Genomic DNA, 25,710 nt, shown 5'->3' on the forward strand with positions numbered 1-25,710 from the left:
GCTGTGTAGTACACGTGATACTCCCTGTGGTGCCTAATTTTCTGCCTGGGATGCCTATTACTTTGACAAGTTTCTTCAGCGCAATTATAGATTTGCATCACTAACAAATTCTGTCTCTTCTTCAAATTTAATATTTCTGTTTGTTAATTATTTGTCTAATATCAAGCGGCTCATGAAGAATAAAATTTGTAACAAAATTTTTGATTAATAATGTTAGTTACTCATGCAGTCTGTTTCCCTTCCTAGTTTTGATGAACATTTTTGTGTATTGTTAAGAGTTAATTTTATATTGTTTTTCTCACCTTATCTCAGCACAAATTCCCGAATCACCACTCATCACTGGAAGGCTGTTAGGCTCTTCATTACTGCCTAAACTGTCCATTCGACCAAGATCTGTATCATAACAGGAAAGTGTGTCGGCTTCCATGTCCCACACATACAAACGAGGGTCAGGTTGGAAATTTGACTGGAACAGTAATATAAAATATTATTATTGCAATATGCTATGCTATACACAAAATTCATCTCCGTTACAGTCAGACTGCAGTGTATTTCTTAGTGCATATTTTATGCTCTGCGATAAACAGGAAATTTACTCACACAATAAATATAGCAGTAACAGGAGGAAAAACCTCACGTTACATTTGAACACTATAGTAAATTTGTGTTAGCAATTTCCCTCAATCTTACTGTCACTTAACAGGTGTTAAAGAAATTTATGGGATGTACAGTCAGCATATTACTGAACATTTTTTTTTGCACATTCTTTTTTTGATAATTATAGCTTATGCCTGAGAATAGAATTTTAGAGAGAGAGAGAGAGAGAGGGGGGGGGGGGGACCTTTATTTTCTGGACTGTATAATAATCATATACAAACAAAAAAGGGAATGTAGACCTGTTTTTTAATAATATACTCTACAACCCACGTTCAAAGCTATGGTCATTAATTTAGAAAATCCAGGATGTAATGTAACAATATTCTGAAAAGGAAAGTTGTTACTCATCATATATTGGAGATGCTGAGTTGCAGATAGGCACAACAAACAGACTCTCACAATTAAAGCTTTTGGCCATTAAGGCCTTCGTCAGCAATAGACAACACACACACACACACACACACACACACACACTCATGCACATTCAACTCACACATGACTGTTGTTTCAGTTGCCTGAGACTTCATAATATTGGTTATTAATAGGTTATCTAATGGTACTGGACCTGAGAAAGCAAAGTTTCTATATGTTTTTGACAGAGTGGTGATGTAAGAAATTGTGCAGTGATGAGGTCAGTGAGTTTTGAAGTTAGTTTCTCACTCTACATTCCTTCAGTTCCTACATTTATCCAATGCAATACGAAAGCAACACTTGAATTTAGTATAACCATACTTGCTGCCATACATTTACTAAAACACAAAGAAATTGGGAATGTAACAAAAAAACTATTTCTAATATAATTTTGCTCCTAAGATATACTGTATATCTGAAGTATTTCCAAATGACTTGAGGCCAAGTATGGAATTACACTTGTAACTCACCAAAAATATATATGAAAAACATTTCCACAGACAGTGGGAAGAAAGGTGAAAATGAAGTGAAAAAATAACTTGTGTGTAAGAAAGCTGCAACAAGTTTTATCATTTACCAATTCTGGTGATGGAGTGCTCAACGAACAAGAAGTTGACACAGGACAAAGAAGACAGAAGATGTGAAAAATGTAGTGATCACTTTAAAGAAGGATTTGATGAAACAAAGGAGCACAAATAACAGAAACAGCCTGCTACCGTAGCTCTCCATAAAACTGTTTTAAGATTTTAACAGATAAAGTGACATTTAGGGTCAATGTGGAGGCTGTCTGGCTGGCCTCGCCCATTCATCCTGTAAGTGGGCAGTTGGCTGCTCCTTCAGCAGGGCCCGAGCAGGCACACAGGGGCAAAGGCTTGCTGGTTATTGGGAGCTCCAACATTAGGCGGGTGATGGAACCCCTCAGGGAAATAGTGTACAGGGCTAGAAAGAATTCCAACATGCACTCAGTTTGTCTGCCAGGGGGCCTCATCCAAGATGCGGAGGCGGCCTTGCCTGCGGCTCTCGAGCGTACAGAAAACCCCTTAGGGAAATAGTGTACAGGGCTAGAAAGAATTCCAACGTGCACTCAGTTCGTCTGCCGGGGGGGGCTCATCCAAGATGTGGTGGCGGCCTTGCCTGCAGCTATCGAGTGTACGGAGTGCAGTCGTCTGCAAGTAGTTGCTCACGTCGGCACCAATGATGCCTGTCGCTTAGGTTCTGAGGCAATCCTCAGTTCGTATAGGCGGCTGATGGATTTGGTGAAGACTGCTGGCCTCGCAGCGAGGTGCAAGCAAAGCTCTCTATTTGTAGCATTGTTCCCAGAGTGGATCGGGGTCCTTTGGTTTGGAGCCGAGTGGAGGGTCTCAACCAGAGGCTTCGTTGACTCTGTGACAGTCTTGGCTACAGATTTCTAGACTTGCGCTATTGGGTGGGGAATTGTAGGACGCCCCTAGATAGGTCAGGGGTGCACTACACAAAGGAAGCAGTTACTCGGGTAGCAGGGTGCTTGTGGCGTGCAGATGGGGTTTTTTTAGGCTAGGCAGTAGTGCGAGGTGACCTGATGGAACACCCACCAGTCGACATGCAGGCAGGGAAATCAGGACGCGCTCAGTGTAAAGACTCTTGAGCTATCAAGATATTAGCAGTAAATTTTCAGAGTGTTCAGAATAAAGTTCCTGAATTTACTGCCCTCCAGGAAGCGTGTGGCAAGCAAATTATTCTCGGGACTGAGACCTGGCTGAACCCTGAGATAGGAAGTTCTGAAATATTTAGTGAGGGTTGGAACGTGTATCGGAAAGACAGATTAGACACCTTAGGAGATGGTGTCTTCATTGCAGTTGACAAAAATATTTTATCTACTGAGGTCGAAGTAGAGTGTGATTGTGAAGTTATCTGGACACATTTAACAGGGCTAGGAGAAATAAAGTTAATTGTTGGGTGTTATTACCAGCCACCAGGTTCCACTGTGGCAGTTCTAGAATCATTCATAGGGAGTCTACACTCTGTATCGCAGAAGTACCAGGATCATGCTATATTAATCGGAGGCGACTTCAATGTGCCTAGTATAGACTGGGATGTGTATGGATTCATTACAGGTGGTATAGACAAGCCGTCATGTGAATTACTTTTGAACACATTATCCGAAAACGGTCTTGAGCAGCTAAATCGACAGCCAATGCGTAATGGAAATATTTTAGATCTGGTAGCCATGAACAGACCAGACCTCATTGACGGTGTCAATGTTGAGACAGGGATTAGTGATCAGGATGTTGTCATTATGACTATGGTTACGAAAGTTAAAAAGTCGGTCAAGAAGGCTAGGAGAGTATTCTTACTAGAAAGAGCAGATAAGCAGTTGTTAGCATCCCACTTAGTAAATGAATCGACTTCATTTACTTCCGGTACGATGGACATGGAAGAATTATGGGAACATTTTAAACACGTTGTAAATCACGCATTGGACAAGTATGTGCCAATGAAGTGGGTTATGGACGCAAAAGACCCACCATGGTTTAACAGCGCAATTCGGAGAATGCTCAGGAAGCAAACACAGTTGCACTCGTGGTACAAGGAAGATCGGGAGAATGATGACAGGCAAAAGTTAGTAGAGATTTGTGCTGCTGTAAAAAGAGCGATGCGCAAAGCATTCAACCACTACCACCGTCATACCTTAGCAAAAGATCTTGCTGGAAACCCAAGGAAATTCTGGTCTTACGTAAAATCGGTAAGCAGGTTGAAGGCTTCCATCCAGTCACTCACTGATCAGTCTGGCCTGGCAACGGAAGACAGCAAAACGAAAGCTGAAATTTTAAATTTAGCATTTGAGAAATCTTTCACACAGGAGGATCGTACAAACATACCACCGTGTGAGCCTCGTACAGATTCCCGTATGGAGGACATAGTGACAGACATCCCTGGGCTTGTGAAGCAGCTGAACGGGTTGAAAATAAATAAATCGCCAGGTCCTGATGGGATTCCAATTTGGTTTTACACAGAGTACTCTACTGCATTGGCTCCTTACTTAGCTTGCATTTATCGCAAATCTCTTGCCCAACATAAAGGCCCGAGCGACTGAAAAAAAGCGCAGGTGAGGCCTGTATATAAGAAGGGTAGAAGGACAGATCCTCAAAATTTTAGACCAATATCCATAACATCGGTTTGTTGCAGGATTCTCGAACATATTCTCAGTTCAAATATAATGAATTTCCTTGAGACAGAGAAGTTGCTGTCCATGGATCAGCATGGCTTTAGAAAGCATCGCTCCTGCAAAACGCAACTCACCCTTTTTTCACATGATATCTTGCGAACCTTGGATGAAGGGTATCACACGGATGCCATATTCCTTGACTTCCGGAAAGCGTTTGACTCGGTGCCCCATTGCAGACTCCTATCTAAGGTATGAGCATATGGGATTGGTTCCCAAATATGAGAGTGGCTTGAAGACTTCTTCAGTAATAGAACCCGGTACATTGCCCTTGATGATGAGTGTTCATCGGAGGTGAGGGTATCATCCGGAGTGCCCCAGGGAAATGTGGTAGGTCTGCTGTTGTTTTCTATCTACATAAATGATCTTTTGGATAGGGTGGATAGCAATGTGTGGCTGTTTGCTGATGATGCAGTGATGTACGGGAAGATGTCGTCACTGAGTGACTGTAGGAGGATACAAGATGACTTGGACAGGATTTGTGATTGGTGTAAAGAATGACAGCTAACTCTAAATATAGATAAATGTAAATTAATGCAGATGAATAGGAAAAAGAATCCTGTGATGTTTGAATACTCCATTAGAAGTGTAGCGCTTGACACAGTCACGTCGATTAAATATTGGGGCGTAACATTGCAGAGCGATATGAAGTGGGGCAAGCATGTAATGGCAGTTGTGGGGAAGGCGGATAGTCCTCTTCGGTTCATTGGTAGAATTTTGGGAAGATGTGATTCATCTGTAAAGGAGACCGCTTATAGAACACTAATACGACCTATTCTTGAGTACTGCTCAAGCATTTGGGATCCCTATCAGGTCGGATTGAGGGAGGACATAGAAGCAATTCAGAGGCGGGCTGCTAAATTTGTTACTGGTAGGTTTGATCATCACGCGAGTGTTACGGAAATGCTTCAGGAACTCGGGTGGGAGTCCCTAGAGGAAAAGAGGCGTTCTTTTCGTGAATCGCTACTGAGGAAATTTAAAGAACTAGCATTTGAGGCTGACTGCAGTACAATTTTACTGCCGCCTACTTACATTTCGCGGAAAGGCCACAAAGATAAGGTAAGAGAGATTAGTGCTCGTACAGAGGCATATGTGCAGTCATTTTTCCCTCATTCTGTTTTGGAGCGGAATAGGGAGAGAAGATGCTAGTTGTGGTACGAGGTACACTCCGCCATGCACCGTATGGTGGATTGCGGAGTATGTATGTAGATTTAGATGCAGATGTAGATTTAGCTGGCAGATAAACATGACAAGATCTATGAGCTTGATGAATTATGGAAATGGTTTAAGAAGGATTTCAAAAAGTATTTCGTCAGTACCATGAGAAGGAATTAGATTAAAAGACAGTACTACCAAAAGTGAAGAAACAAAAGAACAGGAAATGAGAGTTTTATGAGTTACGGTCATGCAAGGCAAACAAAAGTTGCTCACCCAAAAAAGAAAGAGATGGTGATCATTTGTCAATTTTTTTAATTTTCTTAATAAATAAAGTCAGATGCTTCAATAGCTTTAGATTCTAAAATTCAGTTTTTGTAACTAACAGAAATTCCCTGTCATATGAGCAAAGGGAGGTGTAATATAGTACAGATCTCTACACATTACAGGAACAAACAGATCTGTCTGCAGCAAACAATGATCCACCGGAAAATATCTTTATTAAAATGTGTTAAATTATTTAAATATATCCACCCTACTTCCCTGTCTATATCTGAGTCACTACGTTACAGGTAATACAAATGTCTTTTCTTTAATTTATAAATCTTAAATGGCCGATAAAATTTCTATCTATTTGGTAGGAAGGACTTACTCTAGCTACAGTGATGGAGACCCGTGTGCCAGTGCAGTTACTGCAAGCAAGCATGACCTCACCAAAGTCGGGGAGCTCATCATCCAAGTTTCGAGAACGCCCATGCTGCTTAGCCTCTCTAGAATGCAGACAAAAATGTTTATAATAACTGAGTAGTTATTTTCAAATTCCTTGTTGCATCACTAGTTCTTTAGGCAGTAGCATCAGAATACATAGGAATTATTGTAAGAACTGCAACCAATACTGCTGTAAAACTAAACTGAGACGTTATTCCAATATTATTCATTGGTTATAAATTTCATGACTTCATCTACAATGGGTATAGATGTATTAGCCAACTGTTACATATGAACATTGGTGCTGGATCAGGACTCGAATTCGGCTTTCTTGCTTATTGCAAGCTGTCACCTTAACCATTCAGGTTATTTGTGCATGCTTCCTAGCCTGATGCAAACCTCCTCAAGTTACTGTCAATATCCTTACATCATAGTGTTAGGCATATAAGTAAGTAAACTAAGACAGTGAAATGCAAATTTGTGCACCCTAAAGTGGTGTACAGAAAATTAGGTACTGATTACATCTACTGATGTCCAAAAACAAAATCAGACAGCCTTAAAATGAATCTAGGAAATAAAAATTAAAAATATAATAACCATCAAAAGAATTAAACTAATTCTTTATAACATTAAAGGATTACAGAAACACAGGAATCAGGTTTGTTCAAATGAACAATGAAATGTACATAGCCCATTAATGACAATATCAATGAATAATGGGAAAAACATTAAAAAACAATGACAACCCTTTGTGATGGATAATAAAAACATATTACCATTTTCCCTAGTTCAACATTTCCCGAAGGTATGCCGAATCAGTCATTTTCACAGGCTAATAGTAAAATATTCTAACAACAGGGTATAGAACACAGGATGATCTATTCTGTCAGAAAACTTCCTTGTCTTGCTCCTTTTCGCATTATGTGTGTAGGTGGGTGGGAAGGGGGAGAGGGAGAGTGGGAGCGGTTGGTGATGAACTATGAGATTTAGTTCTATATGAAATTATGTGTACATTGCATTCTTATCTTTACCATTAACTTTTCAACATGTGTGCAAGTATTCTTTTTTTTAACTTTGTACTGCACATAACTCCAGCTATAATTATAAGACATCACATAAGTGTTATTACTCTCAAAGAAGATGGTAACAATATATTTAATGACACAGTGATGCAAAATCACAAACTTCACATAAATTTTCATTAAAACATGAACGCAAAATATTGCATTAAGTAGACGCCCTGTAATCAAAAATATTAATTACATAACTAATTTTTATTGCTGTGTTAGTGTAATTCTATGAAGACATACAACTACATTTATGAACAGTAACTTCCATACTAAGTTGAAAAATGTTTTGCATGCAGTGACTGTCATAATTATTGAGACTCAGTTAAGTTGGACAAACTTTCATTATGCACCATTATTCTACTTCTTCTTAACTGATCCCTTTCTTTTCCCTTTTATAAGATATCTTTGCGTCATCATATTTTGTACATCATAAACTGTGTCTTCTTATGGTTATCCAACATAGCAATTTGTTCAAAATTCCTTATTCTTGAATCCTTTCCAATTATATCATACCATTTTTGTAGTGCACTTGTACTTATTAACCCTGTCCCCCTATTCTTAAAATTTTCAATGTACTGTTGAGAAATTTCATGTTACTGATTTTTATTTTCAATTCTTTTTTTCTAAGGTATTCTGAATCAAATGTGAAATTCAACATATTAGCATAACACTGGTGGCATAAAATGTAGTGCATTTATTTTTATTAGGAGACATAATTTCACCCTTAAACTGCTCAAATATAAATAAGGTGTCAGCATGTTAACACAAATACCTGGATTACTCTTATATCTTTCTAATACGTCTGATATTACTGCGGATGAAAGTGAAAGAACTTCTAATACATAGCTCCACAGACCTGTGTGACAAATTCCAGAGACGCACGATTCCTAGAGATGAAGCAACAGTCAGAAAGGAGCCACAGAGTGACATGACAATTGGCTGACCTTCTGCTGCCCCAAGAGATAGGGTTTGCTTTATAGTGCCATGTAAGGTGCGGATGTCCAGTTTAGCACCCACTGACAGTACCACCAGATTTTCTTCATACAAAACACAAGTGTCCACTTCGCATGCAAATGTTGCTGGAAATAATACCAGTGTGAGAAAACACAACATTTCAAAATTAGTCATCTCATTATACATATGAGAAAAGATTTATTAAATTTCTATAATTTCTTACAGAACAGGTAGGGAGTAAAAGCATAAAAGAAAAGTAAAAGCAACAATTCTTCTGCTTTCAAATGCATAAAGTAGTTTGCAATAGCATGTCCGTCAGTGCTCTATTTTGAATGAAGTTTCCGGTAATTTGAATTATAAAACAGGTTGCTCCTGTGCTTCTTCTTGGGTTTAATTTGTACTGTTTTTCCTGAATTTTCAAGAACTGAGTAAATATTTTGTCTGTGATTATTTTGACATTTTTCTACACAGCTCGAATGCAAACATACATCTATGCCTTGGATGAATCTTTTAGCCTCTTCATAAGTTCTGCATGATGTAATCTGCTGGTGGGAATACCATAGTATATTTCTTCTCTCTATGGAAGGAATCTTATACTGCTATTCTGAAACTTACTTAGTGATTTCACTCAAAGATTAGTTCAGAAATGTGCCCCGCACATACCAACATGAGGTGGCATATATTTATACTTAATTATTTGTAGGGTAGTAATTTCAGTTGTGAATACATTTCACCTGGAAGAATGGTTTCCATGCACCAAGAAACTTTTCAGTACTTATCTTACTACTATATCTGTGATGATAAAAGCTGTAATTAAGATAAATATTTGGGGAAATAAGCACTAGCAGTTTCTGAATTATATGGGGCCATGAAAAAATTATGACTACAATTTGAGAAATCTCCCAAGGTACGTTTGACCATGTCACTCAAACATTTACAATGAGGGAAGGAAGAAGAATTACAGCAACTGCAAACTGTTTATGAAAATCTTAACATATCATTTAACAATACTCACCAACAGACTTGGCAGCCATATTAGCAGCTGTAACAGAAGTAGCACCCTCACTGGGTGGTAACAACTGGTAAACAGCAAGTGTTCGTGCACTCCAAGCAGCAATGTGTTGTGATGACACAGCTACACCAGATACTTGCAGATCAACTTTCAGTTCCATGTAGTGCATAGGTGCAGGTGGGAGTGTCTGTACTTGCAGTACATTTGGAGATATCTGTACTGCTGATACCTGTTATATGGAAATTCCTTACATTACATACAACGAAACAATTGTTAAAATATAATCAATATCACAATTAAAATACAATTTGACAATAATTAATAATACATAGATACCACACATGTTTACTGTGCTGATGCAAAGTGATATGAGTAACTATCATTATTAAAGTATAACTGAACTATTTGTGTTTCCTCATTATCAAAGGAACCTTACAGATCACCTATAGAAGTATGACAGAGATAAAATGCTAGCTTGCATGTAGGAGTATTTTCACATTTTTGTGAAGCTCAGTAAGGCAGAATGTCATACACGTCATACTGGTAGAAACAGTATGTTGAGGAGAACACACTGAATGAAAAATCTGGATGTACAATTTTTGCATGTCAGATGGTGGAAGCAGATTTGCAAAGAACACCTGGAATGTGTAAAAGATTATACAAATGACAGCAGAGAAGGTAAATGCAGAGAAAAGGACTGGTTAGAGGTGCCAAAAGTAGGAGAAAAAATTAGTAATACAGTTGGAAGAATGTTGAAAAGTAGGAGAAAGAGAGGAAAAGTGGTCAGGGAAGACAATGGAAGTGTAATTATAATTCCATAAAAAACAAATTATAAATAGATAACCCAAGGTGTAACATTACTGAAGGGAGTAGCAATTGATGCAATGGATGTTGGTTGTCAAAAGTATTTGAAACCACTACTTACTATAAACCATCTACAAACACAGAGACATTACTTGGTCAGCATTAACTTATATGCTAGAAATATGTAAAATATTCCTATAACCGTGAAACAAAAGACATCATTTTTCTAGGTTTTGTCTAGTCTAAACTTTTTCAACATCCATACAAAATCACAATTAGCAATTAAAGGTGTATGAAATAGCTACCCCCATAAGCATATAAGCACGAAGTGTACGGTTTTAGATTACAGGAAGAGTCACCTATGGTAAAGCTTTGTGTAAGATGGGAGCCACAGTTATTGACTGAATACTGATCAGGAGGAAAGGTAAAATTCTCGTTCATTTTTGGACTATTACTGGAATACTGCAACTCTTTCTTCTCTGCACTGATTTTTTATGTGGGTGAGCGATGTACCCACTGTTCCACATCAGAAATGAAGCAGCAATCAAAACAGTAAGTGGTTCTATTTCTGGGATACAAAAATAATTCTTGTTATTGATTGCCTTGCAAAGATTAAAACAGTAACTGGTAAATACGAGGGCTATCCATAAAGTACATAACGTTTTGGAATTAAAAATAAATAATAAAGTATTGGAAATTTTTTTATTATATACAGCTGAAAGCCACACTTAAATACTACCTTTCTACATAATTGCCATTTAAATTAAGGCACTTATCGTAGCGATGGACGAGCTTGGAAATTCCTTTGTTGTAAAATTTGGCTGCCTGCGCCTTCAACCACGTGGTTACCTCTTCTTGAAGCTGTGCGTCGCCATCAAAACGCTGCAAAGCCAACCACTTCTTCATTGCTGGGAATAAGTGGAAGTCGCTCGGTGCCAGGTCGGGACTGTACGGCAGATGAGGAAACAACTCCCACTTAAAAGATTCGAGAACTTCATGAGTGGCATTTGCCGTGTGGGCCCGGGCGTTATCGTGAATCAGCAAGATCTTTGAGCCTAACTTTCCCCTGCGCTTGTTTTGTATTGCTCTTCTGAGGTTGTGCAGAGTTTGGCAATACCTTTGAGAGTTTATTGTAGTGCCTCTTTCCAGGAAATCCACAAAAATCATATTTCTACCGGGTTACTGAAGGTGCAGGCGGCCGAATTTTATGACGAATTTCCAAGCTCGTCCATCGCTACGATAAGTGCCTTAATTTAAATGGCAACTATGTAGAAAAGTAGTATTTAAGTGTGACTTTCATCTGTATATAATAAAAAAAATTTCCAATACTTTATTTATTTTTAATTCCAAAACGTAATGTACTTTGTGGATAGCACTCGTACTATGCAACTTTTCTGGACCAAATGCATAAAATAAAATTGTACAAGAGGTGTGGATTGCCAAAACAAACCAAATCTTTCATTATAAACAAACACCTGCCCACAAATGTGATTTGACACTGAGAAAACTAGGTATTTTTAGAACCAGATTTGGCACCCTCTGACTTCGAACTTTTCCCACAGCTGAATAGATTGGCAACTGGAAACATTGAAAGTCCAGTAATGAACGTTATGGCATTTGCAGGTGAGTATTTTGCAGGCTTGCCAGAATCACATTTTATGAATACAATCTACTCAACAGAAAAATGTTGGAAAAAGTTCACTGATCATAAGGGGACTACATCTAAAATCATCTTTCACAAGCCAGCTGATTTTTTTCCTTGCCCTACAGTAACTGTAAATATTAAAATGTGACTTTGTTAATTGAATTTTTTAAATGTCTTTGCCACAAGATATCTTTGGCCTACATTACATAACAGAACCAGTCAAAGGCATATTGACTGAAATCAAGCAATGGAAAATCCAGGATCGAATGTAACAACATTATGAAAAGGAAAGTTGCTACTCATCATATAGTGGAGATGCTGGATGATAGATAGGAATAACAAAAAAAACTGTCACAAGTACAGCTTTCAGCTAGTAAGGCCTTCATCAACAATGGGCAGCGCACACACACACACACACACACACACACACACACACACACTCACTCATTAAATGCAACACACGACTGCAGTCTCAGGCAACTGAAACCTGTGCAGTTTAAGTTACCTGAGACTGCAGTCATGTGTGTGAGCTGTGTTTGCGTGAGTATGTACGTGTGTGTGTGTCTGTCGTCTATTGTTGTCAAAGGCCTTACTGGCCAAAAGCTTTATTTGTGACAATCTCTTTGTTCTGCCTACCTGCGACTTAGCATCTCCACTGTATGGTGAGTAGCAACGTTCCTTTTCATAATACTGTTACATATTGACTGAAAGCGGTCATGACAACTAGTTTTGTAAACACAGCTTTGCATTCTTGTAGTGTTCAGCATGATGTAAGATATAATACTTTCAGTACACACACATCCAAAGGATTTTTGGCAACTCAGAGGAAATGAGTAATACAAGAAACTTTTCAAAATTACCCACTTTGCTGATGATGTATGTCCACTTTGCTGATGACGTGTGTCTAGGTGTGATTGCTATTGTAACAGAGCAGCCAGAAAGTCAGCAAGAGTATTATCTGTATCTAAAGGATATTAAACATTACTTTAATATTTGTATGTCAGAAAGAAGTAAATGTGTCTGTATGTAAGGATTGGTGCAGGCCAGTTTTGGTGCGAGTATGCTCATGAGTGAGCATTCTGATTGGCAGTCAGTATGGTTTGCCAATCAGAACTAAGATGGTTCCCACTGGTTACCTGATAGTTATATTGGGAGTGAGGCCACAAGAAAGGAGTCGCTCGCCAGCCTCAGTCGCGGAAGGAAATGTTAAATGTGATGTTTCTAATTATGTGTAAAATGAAGGAATATTGACTTCCTCATGTTTGATATGTGTTGTGACTAATGCTGATGTAGTTATGGACAGTTTTGTGAAGTTTGGAAGTTCTAGAAATGTTTAGTTGGACAGATATTTGAGTGTGAAGTTTGGCCTGCATAGTATCCGCATGGCAATGTTTCAGTATTCACCCACTGAGCATTTTTGGCGAGCAATTCTTTTTTGAAATCCACCATCAGGACTGAGTGTAATAACTCATGTTAGTGGTGGAATTAATGACTGTGGAAACGTTGTTTAACTCGGGTCGGATTTGGACAGATTTCTGGCTGCTGTGCATGTGAAATGAGTGTACGAATTGTGAACATGAAGAAAATAGCCAATAGTTTAGATGTGGACTGAATAGTACCGTTTCTTTGGCTAGATGGACAAAATAAACCTTTTTGTGTGGAAATTTTGGACATTATTTTCCAGAAGCCAATCCATTTTCTTACCGCCCGATAAATTTTTTAAGGACAGTTTTTCTACAGAATTTTATTTCATTATTACAGTTGCACGGCCTCAGTAATTGTAGATATTAGATGGTGTTTTTATCAACTCTGCTTTTACATGCTCTTGAAAGTATCTACTTTGCCGAGTGGAGGGACATTGAGCAGACGACCTGAGGTAGGTGAACAGTAATTTGCAGCCTGCACACGGAATCCTCAAACCCCGCCATGCCAGAGTGTCAACAATAAGCCAAGAAATCTACATCTATCCTCTGTGAACCACTGTGAAGTGCATGGCACAGAATACTTCCTATATTACTACATATTGCGGTTTCTTCCAAGATTGATCAAGTGTCTCTGTGTGCACTGTAATTAGCTTAATCAATTTAAAAAGTACCTATGTTCCTTTAGAAGCAATACCTAGAAGGTTGTAGTCTACTCTTTTTCCCTGGTTCTTGAAACTTTCTATATAGTCTTTTGCAGGACAGCTGGCATCTATCTTCAAGTGTCTGCTAGTTCAGATTTTACATTTACTCCAAATATGGAGTTGGACAAACTGTGCTCTGATGCCATTGAATGCTTCTCGAAATTTGTTGTGCAGGCAATAAAGGACTCAGAAGTAACGTAACAAGTACTGTATGTAGTGATTCATTTAATAAGACAACTGCCATGTAAACTCTTCTAACCTAAAGTTCAAAAGCAGGAAAGCAATACATAAAATAAGTTAAAGCAAATTTTGACTGTGATATTGAAAAGTATTAGGAATGAAAACATTGTACATAAAAGTAAACCTCACTGTGTCAGTATACGCTGCACACAACCGCTGTTCTCGCAAAATGAACACTGTTGTAATTGTATTGGCAGCAAGCAAAGTGCCACCCCATGAAAGCTGTTTGATGGAACCATGCAGCTGACATCCTCGCAGTAATATCCAGTTGTCAGAATCTGCACCAGAGCTGCCAGTAGCCCCTCCACTGCCAGCATCAGCAGTAGTGCGTCGCCACATCAGCACTTGTCCAAGAGATGTCCCCGCACAGAGCAGCACTGTTTTGTAATGTGCATGCTTTGTCTTTATTGCAAGCAGATTAGATTACAGTTACAGCTGATGACATGAAATATAAATAAATGATTAGTATGAAAAATGATGATATTATGAAAAGGACTGATTACTACTCACCATAAAGTGGAGATGTCGAAATGCAGACAGGCACAAAAAAAAGACCTCTAAACAAGTAAGTTTTCGGCCAAAAGGCCTTCCTCTGAATTAGACAAAGCACAATACACACACTCACGAATACGCAACTCGTAAACACATGACAGCTGTCTCTGGCTGCCGAGGCCAGATTGCGAGCAACAGTGCATGATGAGGAAACAGTCAGGGTGGTCGGGGTAAGGAGGAGTCTGGGGAGGAGAGGGGGAGAGATAGCAGGGTAGGGTGGAGGATGGTAAAGTGCTGCTTGTGGGAGTCTACAGGGATGAAGTGGTGAGAGGGAAAAAATTCAGTTTAAACAATGGAAAATATTATGAAAAGGACAGACTGCTACTCACCATGTAGTGGATAAAGCTGAGTCGCTGACAGGCACAACAAAAAGACTGTGAAACAAGTAAGTTTTCAAGCAAAAGGCCTTCTGAATTACACAAAATACACACACACACACACAAACACAAACACACACACACACATTCAAGCAAATGCAACTCATAAACGAATGCCTTTCCGCAACTCAACATCTCCTTGCATTTGACTTGACTCTTAATTTCAGCTGTTACTTTTCAGTAATTTCCAAGACTTCTGCTGGGCAAGGCATAAAATCACGTGTATACCTTATCCATTATTCCTCATTTTCTGTTTTCTTCTTTTTCTGATGAAGGGCTATCTGATGGTTTAAAAACAAGAGATTACAGTTAATTTTTTATGATTAATGACCTAGTCCAGTTAGTCCTTTTCAGTAGCTGCAAGGTAGACTTTCTTCATCTGAATCATATCATAGATACTCATAAATATGATTTAAATAAGTTTAAGTGTGTATGTATTGTGTTTATTGTATGAGCTGGTTATTCTACTGAAGCAATACAGAAATATCTGAGAGCTGTTTAGTTTAGTGTTTCTATGGAAAAGGTAAAGTTCAATTTTTGCCACAGAAATATATGTCAAATTAAATTGAGTAAACAAGGACTGATTGAATAAAATCTACTCTTTTTCCTTCAAGGAAATTAATCTGTATGGAAAAAAAGCCAGCACCTCAATGTTTCTTTTATTTCCATCAGTGCTTTTTTGATGCACAAGTTGAACATTATGGGGGAAAGACTTTGCTGTGTCGTCCACACAGGAAATAGCCAGGACAAAAGCACTACAGGTGCAAAGATACGAGCTGGTGCCAGTGCCATAGAGACTTGTCACTTGCAATGGTTCCACTAACGCTAAAGGTGGTGCTGAGGATGAAGATATCAATTTCACCTCAGCCAATTGCCAGCCAAGTACAATCGACCACTGACCAGATAACAACAGACAGAAGCCTACTCGGAAGTTAGAAGAGCAGCTCTCGCTCATTTGGTTATAGAGCTTCATCCAGTACTGACTTAGACAGGGAACATTGCTTCGTGAACTCTCAGAAGTAAACAGACAGTTGTAAATTGCATTTTCTATGTACTGTGAAGTTTACCTACGATTATTTGCACTTCGCCATTGAGGGACTTTTTAGTCTTATGTTACATGCAGTGTTGCAGGCTTCATTATTCAACAAGTCACAAAGATAAGTAAACCTTTTGACTCCTATGTGTGACTTAGTTACCAATTTGTTGGAGTGCTGCAGAACCTTTGTTCTCCAGTCCTGTTACCTGACCCTAAGACATCCCCGTATAATAGTGACAAGGAGAAATTGTCTTAGCGGTTTACTGCATCAGAAGCCATTTCACGAACTCACAAATTCGGCTTATCATAACAACAATGGCATCTCAGCCTCCACAGCAGTGGTGACTAGGGTTTGCAAAAGAATTCATCCCCGTCTTACATGCTTTTTAAACCAAACTATTCTCTCTAAGTCTTCCACTCATTTTGATTTCTCTACCTTAGTGTACTATTGTACATTACCCATCTTTCCCTACAGCTTGTATCTATTTTTCTGAGAATTTCAAGCACCTTGCAGCATTTTAGGTTGTTAAATGCTTTTACTAAGTTGACAAGTTCAATGACGGCATCTTAATTTTTCTGAAGTATTAGCTCCATCATCAAAAACAGCAAAACAAATTATTTTTCTCTGGTGCCTTTACCTTTCCTAAAGTCCAATTGACTGTTATCTAAAAGATTCTCAGTTTTCTTTTCCATTCTTCTGTATATTATTCTGTGAGTAACTTGGATTCATGAGCTCTTAAGCAGATCATGCGATAGCTCTTGCATTTATCTGCCAGTGTTATGTTCAGCATGATATTATCCAAAGATCTGAGTCTCTCTTGTTTGATCACAAACCTTTCCAAAGATCTATCAAACTCTGGATCCCCTACATCTTCGAAATAAACATCCTTTTCTTCTTTGATTTTATTATCAGATAATTACGTTTCCCTAAAGGTTCATGATGTACTTGTTTGCCTATCCTCTCTCTCCTCCATGTAAACAAGTGAAGTAATTTTTCCTTCTTAATGTTAACAACAAAGCTTTTAATTTCACCAAAACATATTTTGACACAACTATATACAGAATCTGTTCTTACAATCACCATTTTCTTTTTGACGTTTTCACATTATACCTTCAGTCAATTCTCTTATGTTCTCCCGCATTTCCCATTGCTTACATTCTATACTGATGTATTTCTATCTTTTTCTAACATTTATGTTGTTTCTTCTTTTGTTACGTGAAGCATTCCTTTTGTTATCTAACGTTTCTTCACAGGTACCTTCATTGTATTTGTCTGTGCAACTTTTATGACTGTCCTTTTTAAGGATGTACATTTTCCTTCAGCTGAAATGCCTGCTTGGTATTCATTATCGCAGTATCCACATCCTTATATGACTTCTAATGGCAAATCATCATTCTTGAATACTTTAGTATCCATTTTTGGAAGTTGACTATCCAGGGCTGACACAAGTTTCCTCAAGTGAAATTCCCTGATATTTCCTTGATTTCCAGATAAGTTTTAGCATTTTTCCTTGATAAATTTTGAGATGTCAAGGGTAAGTAAAGACATAAGTTGACAAAAATTGTAAGGACTTCCGTATATCTCCTCCATTTTGTTTTGTTTTGTTTTAGGGCACAAAAACAACTAGGATCATACATGCCCATGTGTGTGGAACACGAAGACAAAGAGAGGAGTTAAAAGTGACAACATGTCAATCCCCAATGATGGAAGAAAGGTCTATAAAATACACATAGAGAAATGGAGGTCCAGAACTAAAAATTAAATGGCCTTCGCCATATTGCCAAGACGGATAAAAAATAAAACACGGTCAACAGCCCGTGCATTGTTCACTAAAACGGCCAATAATTCAGACGGCAAACCCAAATGGGAACATAAACAGTAAAAAAAGGGCATTCCATCAGAAAATGGCAGACTGTTAAAAGCTGTGCACAATGTGGTGTGGGAGCACCACTTAACAAATGGTGATGGCTAAAAAGGCAGTGCCCAATACACAACCTAGTTAAAATGATCTCCTCGTAGTGGGAGGGCTGAGAGGAGGTCGTCCAAGCTGCTGGGAGAGGTTTAATAACCCAAAGCTTATTCCCATGAAGGGACAACCAGTGGTAATGCCAAAGTGACACCCTTCCTGACAGATGGCAACACAGATGGTAGTTCGGCATCATCAGAGAGAATGTAAAAACTAGTGGGCTGAAGTACAAGGACTGCAGCCTCGGCAGCAGCATTAGCAGCCTCGTTTCCTGTCACACTTGCATTACCAGAAACCCACATAAAACATCACAGTGGCTTGATCAAGGGTGAGCAAGTGAAAGCTTTACTGGACCTGTTGCACAAATGGATGGATGGAGTAAAGTACACAGAGGCTTTGAAGGGCACTGAGTGAGAGTGAGGAGACGACACAACTGAAAAGCCTGTGTTGCTGGATGTACTCCATGGCCAGATACAGGGTGAAGAGCTCTGGTGTAAATAAGCAGTGTGCCAGTAGCCGATACCAAAAAACGTTGGTGCGAACGATGAAGGCACACTCAACACCATGGTCAGTCTGTGAGCCATCAGTATACACAAAGGTACAATTGCGAAATTCTCTGTGAAGGTCATAAAACTGAAGGTGATAGAACGAGGCTGGTGTATTGTCTTTAGGAAGCGAATGAAGGCTAAGGTGAAAACGGTCTGCCGCATGAAGCCAAGGTGATGAAGGGTTAATACCCACTGCGAAAGCTGCAGGAAATGTGAAGTTAATCTGCTGGAGTAAGAGCCGAAAGCGAACTCCAGGGAGTAACAGAAAAGAGGGATGCACCCCCGTACTGGCAATCAAAGGAATCATGAAAGAAGGAGGCACAGGAGGGGTGGCCATGCATGGCAGACAAATGGCATGCATATCTGCTGAAGAGAAAGTCATGACGGCTGGACAGCAGTAGTTCGGCAGCTTCTGCATACAGACTCTCAACCGGGCTAGTGCAAAAGGGGCCAGTGGCCAAACGGAGGTCACGATGGAGGATAGTACTGAGGCGGTGTACGAGGGACAGATGTGCAGACGCATAAACAAAGCACCCATGTCTAGTTTCGAATGGACAAGGGACTGGTGCAAATGGAGGAGGGTGTTTCAATCTGCACCCCAGGAAGTACCATTAAGGACATGTAGGGTATTGAGGGACTGCGTATAGTGGGCTGCCAGGTAAGACATGTGCGAGGACCAAGAGAATTTCCTATCAATCAGGAGCCCCAAGAATTTCATAGTTTCAATGAAAGGAAGAGCAACAGGCCCAAGATGTAAATATGGTGACAGAAACCAATTGCACTGGTTCTGTCAGTGGAAAAATGAAAGCCATTGTTAATGTTCCTTGAGTAAAGACAGTCGAGACATCACTGAAGACGTGGCTCAATGACACAGTCTGTGAACAACTGTAATAGATGGTAAAATTGTCAGCAAAATGGGAGCTAGAAATGCCCAGCAAGAGACAGGCCATTATAGGGTTAATGGTGATAGCAAAGAGGTTGACGCTCAGGACGGAACCCTGAGGCACACTGTTTTCCTGGATACAGGTGTCTGACAACACAGAAACCATATGTACTTTGAAAACTCGGTCATTTAAAAATTCCTCAAGAAAACGGGCCAGGCAGCCATGGAAGTCCCACATGTAGAGAGTACAGAGGGTACCAGCCCTCAGCAGATGTCGTAGGCTTCCTCCAAATCTAAAAACATGGCCACAGTCTGGGATTTCTGCAGAAAACCATTCATGACATGGGTGGACAAAGCGACAAGATGGTCAACTGCAGAACAGCGCGCTCGAAATCTACACCATGCAGTGGTCAGTAAATTACAAGACTCGAGCCACCATAACAGTTGGATGTAAGTCATACGTTCCATCACCTTTCAAACACATCTGGTGAGAGAGATGGGGTAGTGGCGAGAAGGAAGTTATTTGTCCTTACTGGGCTTAGGTATGGGTCTGACAGTGGCTTCATGCCAGTGTCTGGGAAACGTGCCGTCTGCCCAGATGTGGTTGTACATATTAAGCAGAAAGCGCTTGTCTGCAAGAGCAAGGTGCTGCAACATCTGAATGTGAACAGCGTCTGGCCCTGGGGCAGAGGATCGTGATGAAGTGAGAGCATTATCTAGCTCACTCAAAGTAAAGGCAGCACTGTAACACTCACGATTCTGAGAAGAGAAGGCTATCGGCCAAATCTCCTCTGCTCGTTTCCAATGGAGGAGGGCAGGACAATAGTTGGAGGAGCTCGAGGCCCAAGGTGTTGGAGATAGCAATAGGGTCCATGATGACATTGTCTGCTACTGTCAGGCCGGAAATTGGGGAATGGATCTTGGTCCCAGGGAGCTGTTGGAGAGGAAGAGCAGGTGTAACTGTTAAAAGAACTAGTGAACAAAATTCAGCTAGCTTTTTTGTTTTCCTGAAGAATGCAACGACACTGTGCATGCATCTGTTTATAATTAATACAGTTTGCCATCACAAGATGACAGTTAAAAACATGGAGAGAACATCTCTGCATGTGAATTGCATCGCAGCACTCCTCATTCCACCAAGGGATTGGGACACAGCGTGGTAAAGAGGAAGTGCGAAGAATGGAATGTTCTGCAGTGGTAAGGATCACGTTTGTAAGGTATTCCACCTGACCATCACAACTGGAGAAATCGTGTTTGTCAAAGGTCACCAGGTAGGTGTAAATCCTCCAGTCGGCCTTAGTAAGCTGCCATTTGGATGTGCATGGAGGTGGGGTAGGAGTCAGCAAATGGATAGCACATGGGAAACTGTCACTCGAATAGGTGTCAAGAAGAACAGGCCACTCGAGATGATGCGCAAAATGCGCGGTGCAGAGGAATAGGGCCAAATGGGAATAGGTGTGTGAGGAGTGTGAAAGGAATGTTGGTGCTCCTGTGTTAAGGCAGAAAACGACTGATTAAGAGAGTCAGCCAAGATAGCACCTCTCGGACAGGTACTGGAAGAACCCCAAATGGGATGATGAGCATTAAAGTCACCAAGCAGCAGAAATGGGTAACGCAGCTGCCCAATAAGCTGGAGGAAGTCAGCCCTGGCGGCATCGAATGACGGAGGGATGTAAATGGTACAAAGGGAAAAGGTCAAGTGAGGAAGGAAAAGGCAAATGGCAACAGCTTGAAGATGGGTAGTCAGGGAGATGGGTTGACTATGAATGTCATCCCCTATGAGCAGCATGGCTCGGCCGCGAATGTTGCATTGCAGGAGAGTCATGATGAGGAAAAAATAAAGGGGTGTTATCTCGGCAGCTGCTGAGTGCCAGTCTGTGAAAACTTGTTGCTACAGGGCAGAGAGGCAGGAGGATCCTGGTCCATGAGGTCCACTGAAGTGTCGGCTTTCTTCTGCTGTCAGCCTACAGAGCCCAATGCAGAAAAACAGTTGATGGTGCGCACTGGCGACACGGAGGCTTGCCAAGAGAAGGTATCACGTGGTGACAGCATCGAAGAGGATCTTCGAGTTGGCGAAGGAGAGGACCGTTTGCCTTTGCTGGACTTCTTTGAGCCTTTCCGATTAGCACATGAAGACTCAGGTGTTGGTTGGCTGGAGGGACATAGGAAGTGTTCACAGGAGTATTGCTTCTGTCCTTTTCGGCCTGTCGATTGTGTAGCTAGTGACTTTGCCCCATGAGGCGAGAGTTTGATAGCTTGTTGCATAACTGGATGAGGGTACTGCGATGCTACCATAACACTGGGAGGTCTGACAACCTCAGAGCTGAATTTGAGTTTGCACGTCTGCGTGGCCATGTCCTTCAGGGAACGAAATGTAACAAGAATAGTACTATAAGTGCCAGACAGTAGAACGCAAGATTTGGGACTAGCCAATAACTTGTGCGCAAGCGGGTAAGGAACTTTTTCCTTTAACTGGATCTCCTGAACAGCCCACTCATTGAGATACACAGGACAATCTTGAGAAGAGGTGGCTTGGTCACCATTGCAGTTGATACAGCAGAGAGAAGGAGGCGTACAATCACCCTCATGCACATCCCTACCACAGGTTACACATTTGGTCAGGTGTCGACAGGACATTTGAGGGTGATTGGAACAATGGCATTGGTATCAGCGCATCAGGTTCAGAACATACGATTGGACTGTGAGAACCACATAGCCTGCTTTGATCTTGGATGGAAGCACCTCTCTATAAAAGGTGAGAAAAAGAGTGAGTGTGGGCACTAAGGAGGCATCTACCTTTTTCATCACCCGATGGGGTGGCAATAACACCTTGATCAGAGAGGTATGTTTGGATTTCAGCCTCAGTCAGACCGTCGAGCAGCCTACTGTAAATAATGCCACGGGAAGAATTCAGAGTTCTATGGGTCTCAACATGAACAGGATAGCTGTGGAGAAGCGAAGCAGCAAGCAGTTGTTGTGCTTGAGAATCAGAAGTAGTCTCCAGAAGCGAAGTGCCATTCCATAAATGAGAGGAGTATTTCAAAGGGCTGGTAACTGCACCAACACCTTTCTGTATAATAAACGGACTTACGGTTGAGAAGGACTGACTGTCTTCAGTGCGTGAACCACGAGGAACCGTGGTGCAGCTGGGAGGGTCTTTGAATCATTAGCCTCATTCCATTTACATTTTGTAGACATTGATTGTAAAGATGATTGGCTCACTGCGAGAAAAGCCTCCACGATTGCCAACATCTCCGATGGCGCATTCCTTCCAACTGGGGCCACCCTTCACATGGGGGCACACCGACCTTAGGTGATTGTTCACACCTCAGGTCACACCTCCTTAACACCTGACAGAGGGACCACTCGGCAATTTGGGAAGGTAGCAGCTCAGGCAATCACCCCTCCCTGGGCCTGGTCTGCACGAGGGATCACGTGTGAACCCTACATATTGACGCGTGGCTGGAAATTACGCATTACCCAATCATCTGTTACACGTCAGACGCATGAGCCAGTCTTCAGGAGTGCACAGGGAGGAAGAAGAAAAAAGTGGAGTCTCAAATGCTGAAGCGGAGGAAGGATAGGAGAAACTGAATGAAGAAAGGAAAAAGGAGTGAAAAACAGTGGTGAGACTGTTCTTATGTCAGCTACAGACAGGGTGGAACATTCCAAAAAACACCCCCGACATGTTCCCCAAGGGATGGGAAAAAGAATAGCAAGAGGACGGACACAAAGCACAGAAGGGAAAAGATACTGCAAAGGCTGGAGCCCCATGGTAGATTTCTCCCCTGAGTGAGCAAAAATCTTAAGTACTAACATCAACATTTTTTGTAATGAACTGTTTTTAGATGGAGAAAGCAAGGCAAATGATATATGTGTTTCATTAAGATCACTGTTGTTATTTTATTTCAATAAAACGAAACACATTTGTGACAAAAATATGCATTTCCTCGGAGTCGGAAGACATATTTAAAATACCTTCACTGATTTCAGAAATAACCTCAGAAAAATGTAGGCCTCTTGAAAGATCTGTATAATGCAGGGAAGAGCTGTGCAAACCAACACTATAGGTAACCATCGCTAAAATGTTGGTTCTACTATGTTCTTTATTGTCAGTTATTAGTCACTGTGTTATGTCCATTATTTTACAGGTATTCTGTGATTTTTCTTTCAAGACATACATGAGTACATAGTGTACAAATCGCTAGCAACTGTCACAATTATCTTCTTCTTATTGTCCATACTTTTTAATATATAAATTGTTTTCTAAGTACCAAAATGTACTAGAATAAATAAAATGTCTATAAAATGCCACACTGTACAATGTACTTGCCGTGAAACAGTTGCAATTCCTGAAATCCATCACATCTACATCTACATCTACACTCCTGGAAATTGAAATAAGAACACCGTGAATTCATTGTCCCAGGAAGGGGAAACTTTATTGACACATTCCTGGGGTCAGATACATCACATGATCACACTGACAGAACCACAGGCACATAGACACAGGCAACAGAGCATGCACAATGTCGGCACTAGTACAGTGTATATCCACCTTTCGCAGCAATGCAGGCTGCTATTCTCCCATGGAGACGATCGTAGAGATGCTGGATGTAGTCCTGTGGAACGGCTTGCCATGCCATTTCCACCTGGCGCCTCGGTTGGACCAGCGTTCGTGCTGGACGTGCAGACCGCGTGAGACGACGCTTCATCCAGTCCCAAACATGCTCAATGGGGGACAGATCCGGAGATCTTGCTGGCCAGGGTAGTTGACTTACACCTTCTAGAGCACGTTGGGTGGCACGGGATACATGCGGACGTGTATTGTCCTGTTGGTACAGCAAGTTCCCTTGCCGGTCTAGGAATGGTAGAACGATGGGTTCGATGACGGTTTGGATGTACCGTGCACTATTCAGTGTCCCCTCGACGATCACCAGTGGTGTACGGCCAGTGTAGGAGATCGCTCCCCACACCATGATGCCGGGTGTTGGCCCTGTGTGCCTCGGTCGTATGCAGTCCTGATTGTGGCGCTCACCTGCACGGCGCCAAACACGCATACGACCATCATTGGCACCAAGGCAGAAGCGACTCTCATCGCTGAAGACGACACGTCTCCATTCGTCCCTCCATTCACGCCTGTCGCGACACCACTGGAGGCGGGCTGCATGATGTTGGGGCGTGAGCAGAAGACGGCCTAACGGTGTGTGGGACCGTAGCCCAGCTTCATGGAGACGGTTGCGAATGGTCCTCGCCGATACCCCAGGAGCAACAGTGTCCCTAATTTGCTGGGAAGTGGCAGTGCGGTTCCCTACGGCACTGCGTAGGATCCTACGGTCTTGGCGTGCATCCGTGCGTCGCTGCGGTCCGGTCCCAGGTCGACGGGCACGTGCACCTTCCGCCGACCACTGGCGACAACATCGATGTACTGTGGAGACGTCACGCCCCACGTGTTGAGCAATTCGGCGGTACGTCCACCCGGCCTCCCGCATGCCCACTATACGCCCTCGCTCAAAGTCTGTCAACTGCACATACGGTTCACGTCCACGCTGTCGCGGCATGCTACCAGTGTTAAAGACTGCGATGGAGCTCCGTATGCCACGGCAAACTGGCTGACACTGACGGCGGTGGTGCACAAATGCTGCGCAGCTAGCGCCATTCGACGGCCAACGCCGCGGTTCCTGGTGTGTCCGCTGTGCCATGCGTGTGATCATTGCTTGTACAGCCCTCTCGCAGTGTCCGGAGCAAGTATGGTGGGTCTGACACACCGGTGTCAATGTGTTCTTTTTTCCATTTCCAGGAGTGTACATTTATACTCCGCAAGCCACCCAATGGTGTATGGCAGAGGGCACTTTACGTGCCACTGTCATTACCTCCCTTTCCTGTTCCAGTCGCGCATGGTTCGCGGGAAGAATCACTGCCGGAAAGCCTCCGTGCGCGCTCGAATCTCTCTAATTTTACATTCGCAATATCCTCGGGAGGTATAAGTAGGGGGAAGCAATATATTCAATACCTCATCCAGAAACGCACCCTCTCGAAACCTGGATAGCAAGCTACACCGCGATGCAGAGCGCTTCTCTTGCAGAGTCTGCCACTTGAGTTTGCTAAACATCTCCGTAATGCTATCACGCTTACCAAATAACCCTGTGACAAAACACACCGCTCTTCTTTGGATCTTGTCTATCTCCTCCGTCAACCCGACCTGGTACGGATCCCACACTGATGAGCAATACCAAGTATAAGTCGAACGAGTGTTTTGTAAGCCACCTCCTTTGTTGATGGACTATATTTTCTAAGGACTCTCCCAATGAATCTCAACCTGGTACCCGCCTTACCAACAATTAATTTTATATGATCATTCCAC

General features: G+C 41.5%; 1 protein-coding gene across 1 annotated transcript in view; it reads right to left on the reverse strand.

Annotated features, from left to right (window-relative positions):
* LOC124594906 (intraflagellar transport protein 140 homolog) overlaps nt 1–25,710 on the reverse strand; it is a 263,104-nt gene that overhangs the window by 170,775 nt on the left and 66,619 nt on the right. Inside the window, exons 7-11 of the mRNA XM_047133380.1 lie at nt 14,113–14,360; nt 9,173–9,398; nt 8,060–8,282; nt 6,078–6,195; nt 303–466 (exon numbers count right to left, since the gene is read on the reverse strand). Of these exons, the coding sequence (XP_046989336.1) occupies nt 303–466; nt 6,078–6,195; nt 8,060–8,282; nt 9,173–9,398; nt 14,113–14,360 (979 nt within the window). The remainder of the gene's footprint in view (nt 1–302; nt 467–6,077; nt 6,196–8,059; nt 8,283–9,172; nt 9,399–14,112; nt 14,361–25,710) is intronic.

The sequence above is a fragment of the Schistocerca americana genome, chromosome 2 (genome assembly GCF_021461395.2).
Source record: "Schistocerca americana isolate TAMUIC-IGC-003095 chromosome 2, iqSchAmer2.1, whole genome shotgun sequence".
Taxonomy (NCBI): Eukaryota; Metazoa; Arthropoda; class Insecta; order Orthoptera; family Acrididae; genus Schistocerca; species Schistocerca americana.